The sequence below is a fragment of the Astyanax mexicanus genome, chromosome 24 (assembly GCF_023375975.1).
Source record: "Astyanax mexicanus isolate ESR-SI-001 chromosome 24, AstMex3_surface, whole genome shotgun sequence".
NCBI lineage: Eukaryota > Metazoa > Chordata > Actinopteri > Characiformes > Acestrorhamphidae > Astyanax > Astyanax mexicanus.
In genome coordinates this window covers 14,700,239-14,714,331 of record NC_064431.1, presented here as the reverse complement: position 1 = coordinate 14,714,331, position 14,093 = coordinate 14,700,239, and the positions used below count along the sequence as shown (strand labels likewise).

Sequence of the window (14,093 nt, the reverse complement as noted above, 5' to 3'; positions counted from 1 at the left end):
TGTTGTAAACAGTGATTTTTAATAAGCTTCTTGTGCACTTTTTTGTGAAAGTTATTAATGCCTCGTTTTAAATGTTAGAGCTCTCCAGGCATCAGCAAGAGTGCAGGGCAAAACACGCAAAATTACTGGATCTCGGAAATCTGTGGGAGAGCGGAGGTGGGCTATTCAATAAAGGTTAGTACTCTTTATCATGTTTTACTACAGCAAAATCAATTTTATGCTGGAGTTCTCCTTTAACTCACAATTTTATTCATTTGATTGATACAAGTACAAGGCATGTATGCAGTCTATCTAAACCCAGTCTAGCTCAACAGGGCTGGTTGAATGTAGTGCTGTAGGCGCCCTCTGGTGGCCAAATGGAAAACATCTGCTGAAACCAGCTTTGATTCTTTTCACCTACTTTTCAATTTATTATCTATAGAAGTTTTTTATGTACAGGAGTGGGTGCTGGATGTATACTGTATTCTGTACACTCAGCCTCACACATATGGCTTGATCATAAATGCACTGTTTATCAATATTATTGATTCACTTTTGGCATAAAATGCATTAATTTAAACCCAAATCATGCTGGATGGATAAAAGGTAGTTATATATTTATATTAATAATTTTATATGATCTTATTTTCATTTTTTTATTTACCACAATTCATATCCCGATTTTTTTTCCAGTACATTTCAATAACCTCATTAAAATTCCATATCTCAATATGGCAGAGCCAACCCTAAGACTGGACCTGCACGGTAACAAGCAGCTGATTTTAGATGATTACCAATAAATAAGGACTAAATCTGTGTACAAGTTTCCTATTTAATCATATTTTATCTCATTTTAATTAATATGTTTTCTCTTTATGTATGTGGAAAATCAGTCTTGATATTTTAGGCACTAGTGATTAGCTGGTGAGAGTTTAAACTCACCAATATTGTGTAAACCAATAAGTATGAAATAAAAAATAGAATATACTGTGCTACATTAACTGTTAAATAGAAATATGCAAAATATTAAACAATGATTGTGTCACATGAACAATTAAATATTAAACAGTTAAAGAATATGGAGGAAGTTTGTTCTATAGTATATTGTGTTTTGTTTTTTTTTATTAAATAAATAATCAGTATTTTAGCATGAACAATTTGGTATCCAGTGTAACTTTAGGATCTCTGGTTAATTCTTCTAAATGATTCATATGTAACCATGAGTAAAATTCACATTTGCTGTGTTTTACTTTGACTACTGCTTGGAGTTAAAAACTAAGAATCTATCTATGTGGGAGCTTCACGATTGTTGTTTATGCATTTTAACAGTACGGAGCCCCTAAGGTGACGGGTTCGGGCCTTGGGTCGGGTCGGCTTCAGGCTGAGAATCTAAGCTCTAATTTTTACACCTTCACACCTGCCACATTTGGTCCGGACTTTTAAATTTGGTCTGAACCAAAGTAGCAGGTGTGAAAGGGGCCGCGAACCACGGTCCGGACCAAAGGACTAGATTTTGGTCCAATCAAGAGAAGTGGTCTCGGTCCGGATCTTCTGAACCATGGTCCGGTTCGCCTGCAGTGTGAAAGGGCTTTTCTAGATGGTTCGAACTTCCGGACCAATTAAAGGAAGCTGAGCCTCAACAACAGCAGCAGAAGAAGAAATATAACCGGAAAAGCAGGAAAAATGAGCCGTGGGAGGAGAATAAATGTTTAATTGACATTTGGTGCAATGAAGTATTAAAACCACAATAGCAGAACTACTATGGAGATGAAACAAATCTGTTCATTCATTTTATCCTGATCCTGGAAAGGCTCTCCACCGAATGAACCACTCACTGAATTGTCAACACGCCAACATCAGATGCATGTCCTTCTAAAACCAATCAGCGTCAAGTTAAGGAAAACGCATCGATACGTAAGTGAAAGGATGTAGGACTATCACACAAAGGTCTTTGGTGCGCTCCCTAAACTGCAGAGTGAACACAAAAATAAGTGGACCAAATATATACAATGTAGCAAACACATGAACCTTGGTTCGGACCACGGACTTTCAGGTGTGAAAGCACCCTTAAATAGAAATATTAGAAAGATTAAATATTGTGCTATATTAGTTGTATGGCAGCACTGACCGTTGCAGGACAGGCCCTGTTTGCCCAGGCCCAGCAGCATGTTCTGGCAGACGAAGCAGTACGTGGGCCTGTTAAAGTGTTTCATCCTCCAGACGTGCTGACCGTCTTTGTCCGCCATCTAAAGAACAAGCAATAAACAGTGTATATAGCACAAATACTACAGGATAATACAGGCAATATAGTGTAAATATTACAGAATAATACCGTATAAAGCACTGAGTATCAGAACTTGCCTTCAGTCCGAGCAGAACCAGCAGGGGCACGTTGTTCATGCCACCCTGGATCCATTCCTCCTGAGTTACAGTACCATTACTGTCCGCGTCTATAGCCGCCATCATCTCCTTCAGAGCCTAATTCATCACAGGACATACATAGCCAAATTACACACACAAAGGTATGTTTATATACAGTGGCTTGGAAAGGTATTCATACCCCTTGAACTTTTTTTGTTTGAGCATTTTGTCTCCTTACAACCAAAAACTTAAATGTATTTTATTTAGATTTTAACACACCAACACAAACTAGAACATAATTGTGAAGTGGAACAACAACAAAAAATTATGCCTGGTTTCAAAAAATCAATACTTAGTAGAGCCATCTTTCACTTCAATTACAGCTGCAAGTCTTTAAGGGTATGTCTCTACCAGCTTTGCATATCTAGAGACTCTAGAGATTTTTGTCCATTCTTCTTGGCAAATTAGCTCAAGCTCAGCTATGTCCTGTATACAGATTCTCCCACCTGAGCTGTGGATTTCTGCAGCTCCTCCAGAGTGACCATGGGCCTCTTGGCTGCTTCTCTGATCAGTGCTCTCCTTGCTTCATCTGTCAGTTTGGCTTGACTTTCATTTCTTTGCAGTTGTAAAATACTACTTTTTCCATTTTTGGATAATGGATTGAGCCAGTGCTGCTTGAGATGTTTAAAGCTTGGGATATGTTTTATAAGCTAAAGCTGCTTTAAACTTCTCCATAACTTTACCTCTGACCTATCTGGTGAGTTCCTTGGTCTTCATGATGCTGTTTGTTCACTAGTGTTCTCTAACAAACCACTGATAATAACAAAGCACGGTAATACATGTAAAGTCATTTTAATGTAATAAATAAAAAAGTGAATCAGTGGAACTAAATTTAGTTTCCCCTTTAAAGATTTAGTTCAGAAACATACCGGTTTGAGCTCCGTCACGTCCCACCCCAGGTATTCTGCAGCTCGCATCATCTGAGTGATGATCTTGTCGACTTCCTAAAAAAATAACCTTTATTTTAAAGTACAATGTACCATACATCCCTGCTTTCAATTAAATCATTTATTGTCTATCATACATGAACAAAATAGACAGCTCTGGATAAAAATAAGAAAGCACTTAAAAATGATGAGTTTCTTTGATTTTACCAAATTGAAAACCTCTGGAATATAATCAAGAGGAAGATGGATGATCAAAAGCCATCAAACCAAACTGAACTGCTTAAATTCTTGCACCAGGAGTAAAGGCATAAAGTTATCAAAAAGCAGTGTGTAAGACTGGTGGAGGAGAACATGCCAAGATGCATAAAAACTGTGATTAAAAACCAGGGTTATTCCACCAAATATTGATTTCTGAACTCATGCATTGCATTATTTGAGATCTAAAAGCTCTGCATCTTTTGTGTTATTTTAGCCATTTCTCATTTTCTGCAAATACATGCTCTAAATGACAATATTTTTATTCGAAAAATATTACCTATAATTAGCAAAATCAGAAAAACTGATTCAGGAACTGAAGTTTCTCTCTTGATTTTTCCCAGAGCTGTATATAAAATACTGAAATAATGAAATAATCTTACTGAACTCTCCAGCAGTCCATTTCCATTCTGATCATAGAGTTTAAAGGTAACTGTGGAGAAAAAACTCAATAAATACAAAATGTTTTTATTTATTTTGTTATATTATTGCATAATTAAGCTTAAACATGCAGGATAGCACAGTCCCTTAACAAATGTCGTCACTGTCCAATAAAACATATCCACAACAGCAAATTTACAGGAGAGAGATAAAGGCGCTCACATGATTTTCAAACAATTCATATGTTGTCACTCTACTATGCATAAAATAGTGTTTAAATAACATGATTTTAAAGAATCTGCTGTGAGACAAAACATTAAGGTAATTATAATGTATCTTGAAAATGTTTTAAAATATCATGGTATAATATTTTATCTATTTATCTGAAACTAAGCTGGTTTAAATCAGTTATAAACAGTAGTTTCAGGGCTCTGACCCGTGGCTGTCCTGGTGAAAGTGTGTGAGCAGTAAAGCGCAGCAGTGTTTTGGGTTATTGATTGTGTGCAGGGTCGTCCAGACCCGGCCAATACATTAAACACGGCTAACGTGCTGTTAAAAGCAGTATTGATAGATTATCTGATACGAGGCCATCAGTGTTCCACCGCCAGTCAGTAGGTCACAAAGTCCACAGCTGCAGTGGGTCAGCGGGCATCACACACACACACACACACACACTCTCTCTCTCTCTCTGCCGCTCACTTAAACACACTCTATCACACACACTAACAAACTTTCTCTAAACAACCCACTCTATCACACGTACACTCACACACTCTAATACACACACTCTCTAAAACACACTCTAATACACACACTCTCTAAAACACACTCTAATACACACACTCTCTAAAACACGCTCTATCACACATACACTCACACACTCTAATACACACACTCTCTAAAACACACTCTAATACACACACTCTCTAAAACACAATTACACACACACACTCTAAAACATGCTCTAATACACACACTCTCTAAAACACACTCTAATACACACTCTCTAAAACACACTCTAATACACACACTCTCTAAAACACTCTAATACACACACTCTCTAAAACACACTCTAATACACACACTCTCTAAAACACGCTCTATCACACATACACTCACACACTCTAATACACACACTCTCTAAAACACACTCTAATACACACACTCTCTAAAACACAATTACACACACACACTCTAAAACATGCTCTAATACACACACTCTCTAAAACACACTCTAATACACACACTCTCTAAAACACACTCTAATACACACACTCTCTAAAACACGCTCTATCACACATACACTTACACACTCTAATACACACACTCTCTAAAACACGCTCTATCACACATACACTTACACACTCTAATACACACACTCTCTAAAACACACTCTAATACACACACTCTCTAAAACACACTCTAATACACACTCTCTAAAACACGCTCTAATACACACACTCTCTAAAACACACTCTAATACACACACTCTCTAAAACACGCTCTAATACACACACTCTCTAAAACACGCTCTATCACACATACACTCACACACTCTAATACACACACTCTCTAAAACACACTCTAATACACACACTCTCTAAAACACACTCTAATACACACACTCTCTAAAACACTCTAATACACACACTCTCTAAAACACACTCTAATACACACACTCTCTAAAACACACTCTAATTCACACACTCTCTAAAACACACTCTAATACACACACTCTCTAAAACACACTCTAATACACACACTCTCTAAAACACACTCTATCACACATACACTCACACACTCTAATACACACACTCTCTAAAACACGCTCTATCACACATACACTCACACACTCTAATACACACACTCTCTAAAACACGCTCTAATACACACACTCTCTAAAACACGCTCTAATACACACACTCTCTAAAACACACTCTAATACACACACTCTCTAAAACACACTCTATCACACATACACTCACACACTCTAATACACACACTCTCTAAAACACACTCTAATACACACACTCTCTAAAACACACTCTAATACACACACTCTCTAAAACACACTCTAATACACACACTCTCTAAAACACACTCTAATACACACACTCTCTAAAACACGCTCTATCACACATACACTCACACACTCTAATACACACACTCTCTAAAACACACTCTAATACACACACTCTCTAAAACACGCTCTATCACACATACACTCACACACTCTAATACACACACTCTCTAAAACACACTCTAATACACACACTCTCTAAAACACAATTACACACACACACTCTAAAACATGCTCTAATACACACACTCTCTAAAACACACTCTAATACACACACTCTCTAAAACACACTCTAATACACACACTCTCTAAAACACACTCTAATACACACACTCTCTAAAACACACTCTAATACACACACTCTCTAAAACACACTCTAATACACACACTCTCTAAAACACACTCTAATACACACTCTCTAAAACACGCTCTAATACACACACTCTCTAAAACACACTCTAATACACACACTCTCTAAAACACGCTCTAATACACATACACTCACACACTCTAATACACACACTCTCTAAAACACACTCTAATACACACACTCTCTAAAACACACTCTAATACACACACTCTCTAAAACACACTCTAATTCACACACTCTCTAAAACACACTCTAATACACACACTCTCTAAAACACACTCTAATACACACACTCTCTAAAACACACTCTAATACACACACTCTCTAAAACACACTCTAATACACACACTCTCTAAAACACACTCTAATACACACACTCTCTAAAACACGCTCTATCACACATACACTCACACACTCTAATACACACACTCTCTAAAACACACTCTAATACACACACTCTCTAAAACACGCTCTATCACACATACACTCACACACTCTAATACACACACTCTCTAAAACACGCTCTAATACACACACTCTCTAAAACACGCTCTAATACACACACTCTCTAAAACACACTCTAATACACACACTCTCTAAAACACACTCTATCACACATACACTCACACACTCTAATACACACACTCTCTAAAACACACTCTAATACACACACTCTCTAAAACACACTCTAATACACACACTCTCTAAAACACACTCTAATACACACACTCTCTAAAACACACTCTAATACACACACTCTCTAAAACACGCTCTATCACACATACACTCACACACTCTAATACACACACTCTCTAAAACACGCTCTAATACACACACTCTCTAAAACACACTCTAATACACACACTCTCTAAAACACGCTCTATCACACATACACTCACACACTCTAATACACACACTCTCTAAAACACACTCTAATACACACACTCTCTAAAACACACTCTATCACACATACACTCACACACTCTAATACACACACTCTCTAAAACACGCTTTATCACACATACACTCACACACTCTAATACACACACTCTCTAAAACACACTCTAATACACACACTCTCTAAAACACAATTACACACACACACTCTAAAACATGCTCTAATACACACACTCTCTAAAACACACTCTAATACACACACTCTCTAAAACACACTCTAATACACACACTCTCTAAAACACGCTCTAATACACACACTCTCTAAAACACACTCTAATACACACACTCTCTAAAACACGCTCTAATACACACACTCTCTAAAACACACTCTAATACACACACTCTCTAAAACACACTCTAATACACACACTCTCTAAAACACACTCTAATACACACACTCTCTAAAACACACTCTAATGCACACTCTCTAAAACACGCTCTAATACACACACTCTCTAAAACACACTCTAATACACACACTCTCTAAAACACGCTCTAATACACACACTCTCTAAAACACACTCTAATACACACACTCTCTAAAACACGCTCTAATACACACACTCTCTAAAACACACTCTAATACACACACTCTCTAAAACACGCTCTATCACACATACACTTACACGCTCTAATACACACACTCTCTAAAACACACTCTAATACACACACTCTCTAAAACACGCTCTATCACACATACACTTACACACTCTAATACACACACTCTCTAAAACACACTCTAATACACACACTCTCTAAAACACACTCTAATACACACACTCTCTAAAACACACTCTAATACACACACTCTCTAAAACACACTCTAATACACACACTCTCTAAAACACACTCTAATACACACACTCTCTAAAACACACTCTAATACACACACTCTCTAAAACACACTCTAATACACACACTCTCTAAAACACACTCTAATACACACACTCTCTAAAACACACTCTAATACACACACTCTCTAAAACACACTCTAATACACACACTCTCTAAAACACACTCTAATACACACACTCTCTAAAACACGCTCTATCACACATACACTCACACACTCTAATACACACACTCTCTAAAACACACTCTAATACACACACTCTCTAAAACACGCTCTATCACACATACACTCACACACTCTAATACACACACTCTCTAAAACAAGCTCTAATACACACACTCTCTAAAACACAATTACACACACACACTCTAAAACACACTCTATCACACATACACTCACACACTCTAATACACACACTCTCTAAAACACACTCTAATACACACACTCTCTAAAACACACTCTAATACACACACTCTCTAAAACACACTCTATCACACATACACTTACACACTCTAATACACACACTCTCTAAAACACACTCTAATACACACACTCTCTAAAACACACTCTATCACACATACACTTACACACTCTAATACACACACTCTCTAAAACACACTCTAATACACACACTCTCTAAAACACACTCTAATACACACACTCTCTAAAACACGCTCTAATACACACACTCTCTAAAACACACTCTATCACACACATGTTGGTTTCCATGCTGGATGGGGACCAATGTTATGAACGTCACCTGTGGGGACGACCCTTTCTAAAGGTACTAGAGGTACAAAAATAATAATCCATACTTACCGATTTTTTGTAAGCTTATACACGACTTCAAATATCCAATTTGAGCAAGTAAGATGTCATGACCATGCTAAATGGGGACCTTAGAAAATCAAGTTAACATTAATAATGGGGACATAATTTTAATATTATCTGCATATTATTTAAATAATTCACACAAATTCCAGTGTGTTTAGTGGGGACCTTGCAAAAACAATAAATGCATTACAAATAAATCTAAATCAGGTTTAATCTACAGCAAATTATAAGATCCTGAAATAAACAAAAACATATTGAATTTTAGCTTAGCTTAAATGTTCATAAATGATGTATAGAGATTTAGCATGTGTCCAGCAATAATACAACACAACCAGATTCAAAGATAGAGAAATAAATATGATTAAATAAAATTCTAATTGGTTATTAAAAGTGGGAATTGGTATTTTTTTACTCCTAGCCTCCATCTACAGCTGATAAGTGCCCTGGACTGAGGGAGTAGAGTAATATTACAGGATTTTACATGAATATGAGACAACTTTATATTTCTTGTTACAGTGTTTGTACCATCACTATGATACAGTTAGGTAAAACACATAATTGGGTAAATCAAAAAACATTTGTTTCCATTTGCATAAAAGTTCAAAGAATAGTGGAATTTTCCATATATTTGCAAACTCATATAGTCAATCCAACCTTCAAACACTTTAAGTTCCCACTGTTAGAGCTTTTATTTTCTTTTTTTTTCCAGATACAAGCATTTGTTTTTATATTTTTATCCACAGTCAATCACCCAGCAACAGGTTTAAGCACTTTCACTATCACAACTCAATGAAATCCAGTTGTTATGAGTTATGTAAAGCTGAACTCAAATTAACATCAATTAACACTGTATATATATAAAACATATACATACAACAGAACAACCACCAATGTGGTATATTTTGCTGAAGCATGAACAGGAACAAAAATGGTCCTACCTGAAAGTCTTTACATTTTTTTCTGGAATTTCCTCTTGTGTGACATAATGCGATTATGGACATAAAATTTTACATTCTGCCATTCCCTGTTTTTAAGGGCTTCTGGTTCAGCTCTTATGCACTTTTCGCAGTCAGCTTTTCCAGGAACAATGCAAGATGTAATGAAGCGCTTCATGTGCTTTTCCACTGCCTGCACCTCTGTCTGCTGCCATGGAGTCTTCTTTTGCAAAGGTTTACCTTAAAGTAGTCAGAAAAACACGTGTTATAAAAAAAAAAAAAAAAAAAAAAAAATCCAGTTCTGCATCTTATATCAATATGTGCAAGCATCTACAGTATAGTAGGGGTGAAACGATTACTCGAGTAAATCGAGTAACTCGATTCACAAAATTGATCGATTAATTTTCTGTGCCTCGAGTAATCGTTTATTTAATTAATAAACTCAGCGCGCGGTATTTTCGCGACTTTTATTTTGACAACGCGCTCAGCGTTACGTCACCCTGCCCGGGAACAAGGAGACGGAGGTTTGAGCAGCGGCAAAAATGGAAGCGACGAGAGAAAACAGCGATTTTAAAGGAATAAAAGCATTTTATGTTCGAACTGTGACCTGTACTCGGTGCAGTGCCAAAACAGTGCGTTTTAATGCTGCACCATCTGAGCCGAGGACACCCGAGACGGGAGGACGCAGAGAGAGCAGGTAAATATAACTTATAATAAATCAATGAGATTAACGTTAATGTGAATTAATAACAAAACGACAGCGCTTTGGAGTGTGAATTAATAGAAGCACTGTCTATAATGTGTGGTTAGTTTATTAGAACAGAGACAAGTTCATACGTGCTTTATGTAAACAGTAAACACAGCGCTGTGGAGTTCTGAATATAAACAATAACAATGTTAAAAGTTAGCTAAACTGAAGTTACTTTGGCTGGAAATTAAATGCTTGATTTCTTCATCTAAGAGTACATTTGGCCAGTGAGACAAAAAAGTATGAACACTGTTGTTTATAAGGAAGTGTGTCTCTTATTTATTGGGTAAAATATTGATTACCACTAGTGTCTAATATGCCCCAATGTGATAGGTGTCAATCTTAATAAATGCACGGCCATGACTTTATTATTAGAGTTATTAGTCTTAGTGATGTAATTAGACCCAAATAGTCCAACATATAAATAAAGAAAAAAGCAACATTTGTAATACTTGTGTGTCACAATTATTGCACAGGTCCTGATATATTTTGGAGAAGCGGCTTGGTGGTAAAAGAATGCAGCACACTGATCCAACACTGGCAGAACTGACAACGTCTCAGAAGCTAAGATGCACAACACAAAGACGATGTTTATGCCTTTTTTATTGATTTATACACTATATTTGTTATTTACAAGAAATCCAAATGTGAAAGTAATGTAATTAAATTTATTTTTTTTATTGTGGTATTTATTTATTTATTGTGTTTTATTTATTTGTATTTGCAATTTGGAAATGTTGTGAATTTAAAATATAACTTATCTAAAAAAGGAAACCAATTGGTCATTCATTATTGAGTAAAATTCCTTTTTAATTGCTCTTTAACAAAAAAAATGTTTTATCCGATTACTCGATTAATCGAATCGATTTTTCAGTAGAGTACCCGATTACAAAAAGAATCGATAGCTGCAGCCCTACAGTATAGTACATGCTATTTGCACTGGGTACAGAAACAGCTTTATTTCATGCATCCTTAATCCCTAGTTTAACTTTTTTTTGTGCAGTCAGGTTGATTCAAAATTAATCTCATTCATAACTTTTTGCTAAGAAAGTATTTAAAACTGTAAAAAAAAATGTAAAAAAAAACCTTTGAGAGGTAGAAACAGAGATAGACAAGACGTCTTAGTAGGAGCATTTCCATTAAAAAATGTGAAGGACTTAAGAACACCAGTGAGGCTAACCAGCAAAAACATAATTTTTTGTACAGAGCATAAAGAGTCAACTATGGAGCAATGGAAAAAGGTCATGTGAAGGTCTGATAAGTAAAGATTTACCCTGTTCCAAAGTGAGGGTTCATTAGTGTAAAAAGAGAGACAGCTGAAGTGATTCATCCATCATGCCTTATTTTCTATTTTCAAAGTTAACAGCGAAGCACTAATGCAAGTCGCTCTGGATGATGATGCCCGCTAACTGTGGTATAGAACTCACCTTTGGATGAAGGATTTTTAGTACTGACTTCTGATGATGGTTTGTACCTCTTGGAGGGTGGTGGTGGTGGTGGTGGAGGCATTTCTTCCCTCTCTGCAGGAGGAAGTGTCTCTTCTGCCAATAGTTCTATAAAAAAAAAAAACTTAAAAAATATAACATTTTCAGAAACATTTAATCTTCACATACACAAAGCTGAATATAAGAAAAATAAAATCCTCTGTTTATTGTCTAAGTTTACCCCCTTTCAAAGAACAGTCTAATTTTTATGGTTGGCTTATTTTAACTGAGACAAATGTATTAAAATGGTCTGGTGCTGTAAGAGAGAACCAGTATTTACGGCAGTTACTAACTGATACTCATCACAGCACACTACCATCAGTTCACTGCATTAAAGCAGAGCTGAAAACAGCAGAAAACTATAGAATACTATAGCCTGGCAATATCAGTTTGTGATGATGTAAACCACAGGAGGTGAAATTAGATAAGTGGTTAGGAAGTGGAAAGGACTTGTATTGAAGAACTTTGGGTTTGGTGGATTTTGAGTAATTTATTTAGGTCTATTCTCATTTGTAGTATGTAAATGTAGCCCCCTTAGGTTAGTGGTAGGTATTGCAGGTTAGATTTGCCCAGTCATGTTCTTTTCCTTCATTCCCAAGATGGCAGTTTAGTGGAAAGATGTGTGAAGACACAATCTGATTAATATCTTATGTTTAGTTCGCCATCCACTGATTTTTGTGTTCTGTGTGCGTCCAAGGACATGTAAGTAAATGACTAATGTCATTATTTCTAGTTAGATGTATTTTGGTGCAGTTTGATGATGGTTGGTAATTGTAATTATGATGACTAGCCAACCACATGGCAATGCTAATTAGGTATATTTTCTGCTCTTTCTGTTTGTAGAACCTCACACACACACACACATACCACACTCCTAATGATCCAACTGCACCAGTGTGCAAGTATATGTAAAACCTTCTTTTATGGCGAATAAATATCCAAGAATTTGACAGAGAGCATTTTGACTGATGCCTCACAGCGGTCACCACTCCCACAACGAGTTTGATATAATTATTGGAACCCCTCATTACAGGACTGTTAGTAGGGATGGGCAATATGGAAAAAAATCTTATCACGATATGGCTTTTCCATACCAGCCGATATCGATTTGTATCACAATATAAATCAAATCACTTTCTTTTACACTTAACGGTTTCTTTTTACTCATAAGTGAGAGAATAAGGAAGTTATGGCTAAGCTCACTAGCAGCTCAGAGTCTTGTGGACAGACACAGGGATGTCCACATCTTACCAGGTGGGCACAAGGTGCTCAGACAGCTTTTAAATTAATTTTAAAAGTCATTATACATCCACACAGGTCCAGAGTTTAGTCTTAGCCTTTTGACTAAAATGTATAATAGTTTTAGTTACATTTTAGTCTATCGGATATTATTAGTTTTACTCACATTTTAGTCTAGTTTTAGTCTAATACATTTTGGTCATATAAAAAGTATGTATTACATATGTTTTACTGTTTTTCTATTTTATATTTGTTGTTATTTTGAGATTATTTACTGCTAATGTTTATTAAAACAATAGCCTTTAAGTTTTGTTGCATTTAAATTATGCTACATTTAAATATTTTAAAGTAAGTGAGCTGTAATGAAGGAGGGAGGAATAAAGTCAAGTTTCTAAAATGAAACACTTCTCCTGCAGTACAGATTTATACTAACATTACTGGCTTTCAGTAGACTAGACTACATTACTTAACAAGTGTATTTAAAACTCATCCAGTTTAGTAACAGCAATATTTATCTCTTTTCAAATACAGCTACACAGATTATATAATCTTCTTTATTTAGTAAAATATCCAGAACAACAGACTCTCTATCTGTTAAAAACTAAAAACACAGAGACAGAGGAGAATTCTGCTCTCAGGGTTTTCTAACAGAAACAGTAAGGGGTTAGGA

General features: G+C 36.0%; 1 protein-coding gene across 2 annotated transcripts in view; it reads right to left on the bottom strand.

The window, feature by feature from the left end:
- The window catches only part of dgkab (diacylglycerol kinase, alpha b), a 64,274-nt gene that overhangs the window by 15,709 nt on the left and 34,472 nt on the right, over positions 1–14,093 (bottom strand). For both annotated transcript variants that reach the window (XM_022682419.2, XM_049471697.1), the window contains 4 exons: positions 3,926–3,975; positions 3,270–3,344; positions 2,341–2,457; positions 2,108–2,225 (listed from right to left, as the gene is read on the bottom strand). In XM_022682419.2, the coding sequence (XP_022538140.1) occupies positions 2,108–2,225; positions 2,341–2,457; positions 3,270–3,344; positions 3,926–3,975 (360 nt within the window). The remainder of the gene's footprint in view (positions 1–2,107; positions 2,226–2,340; positions 2,458–3,269; positions 3,345–3,925; positions 3,976–14,093) is intronic.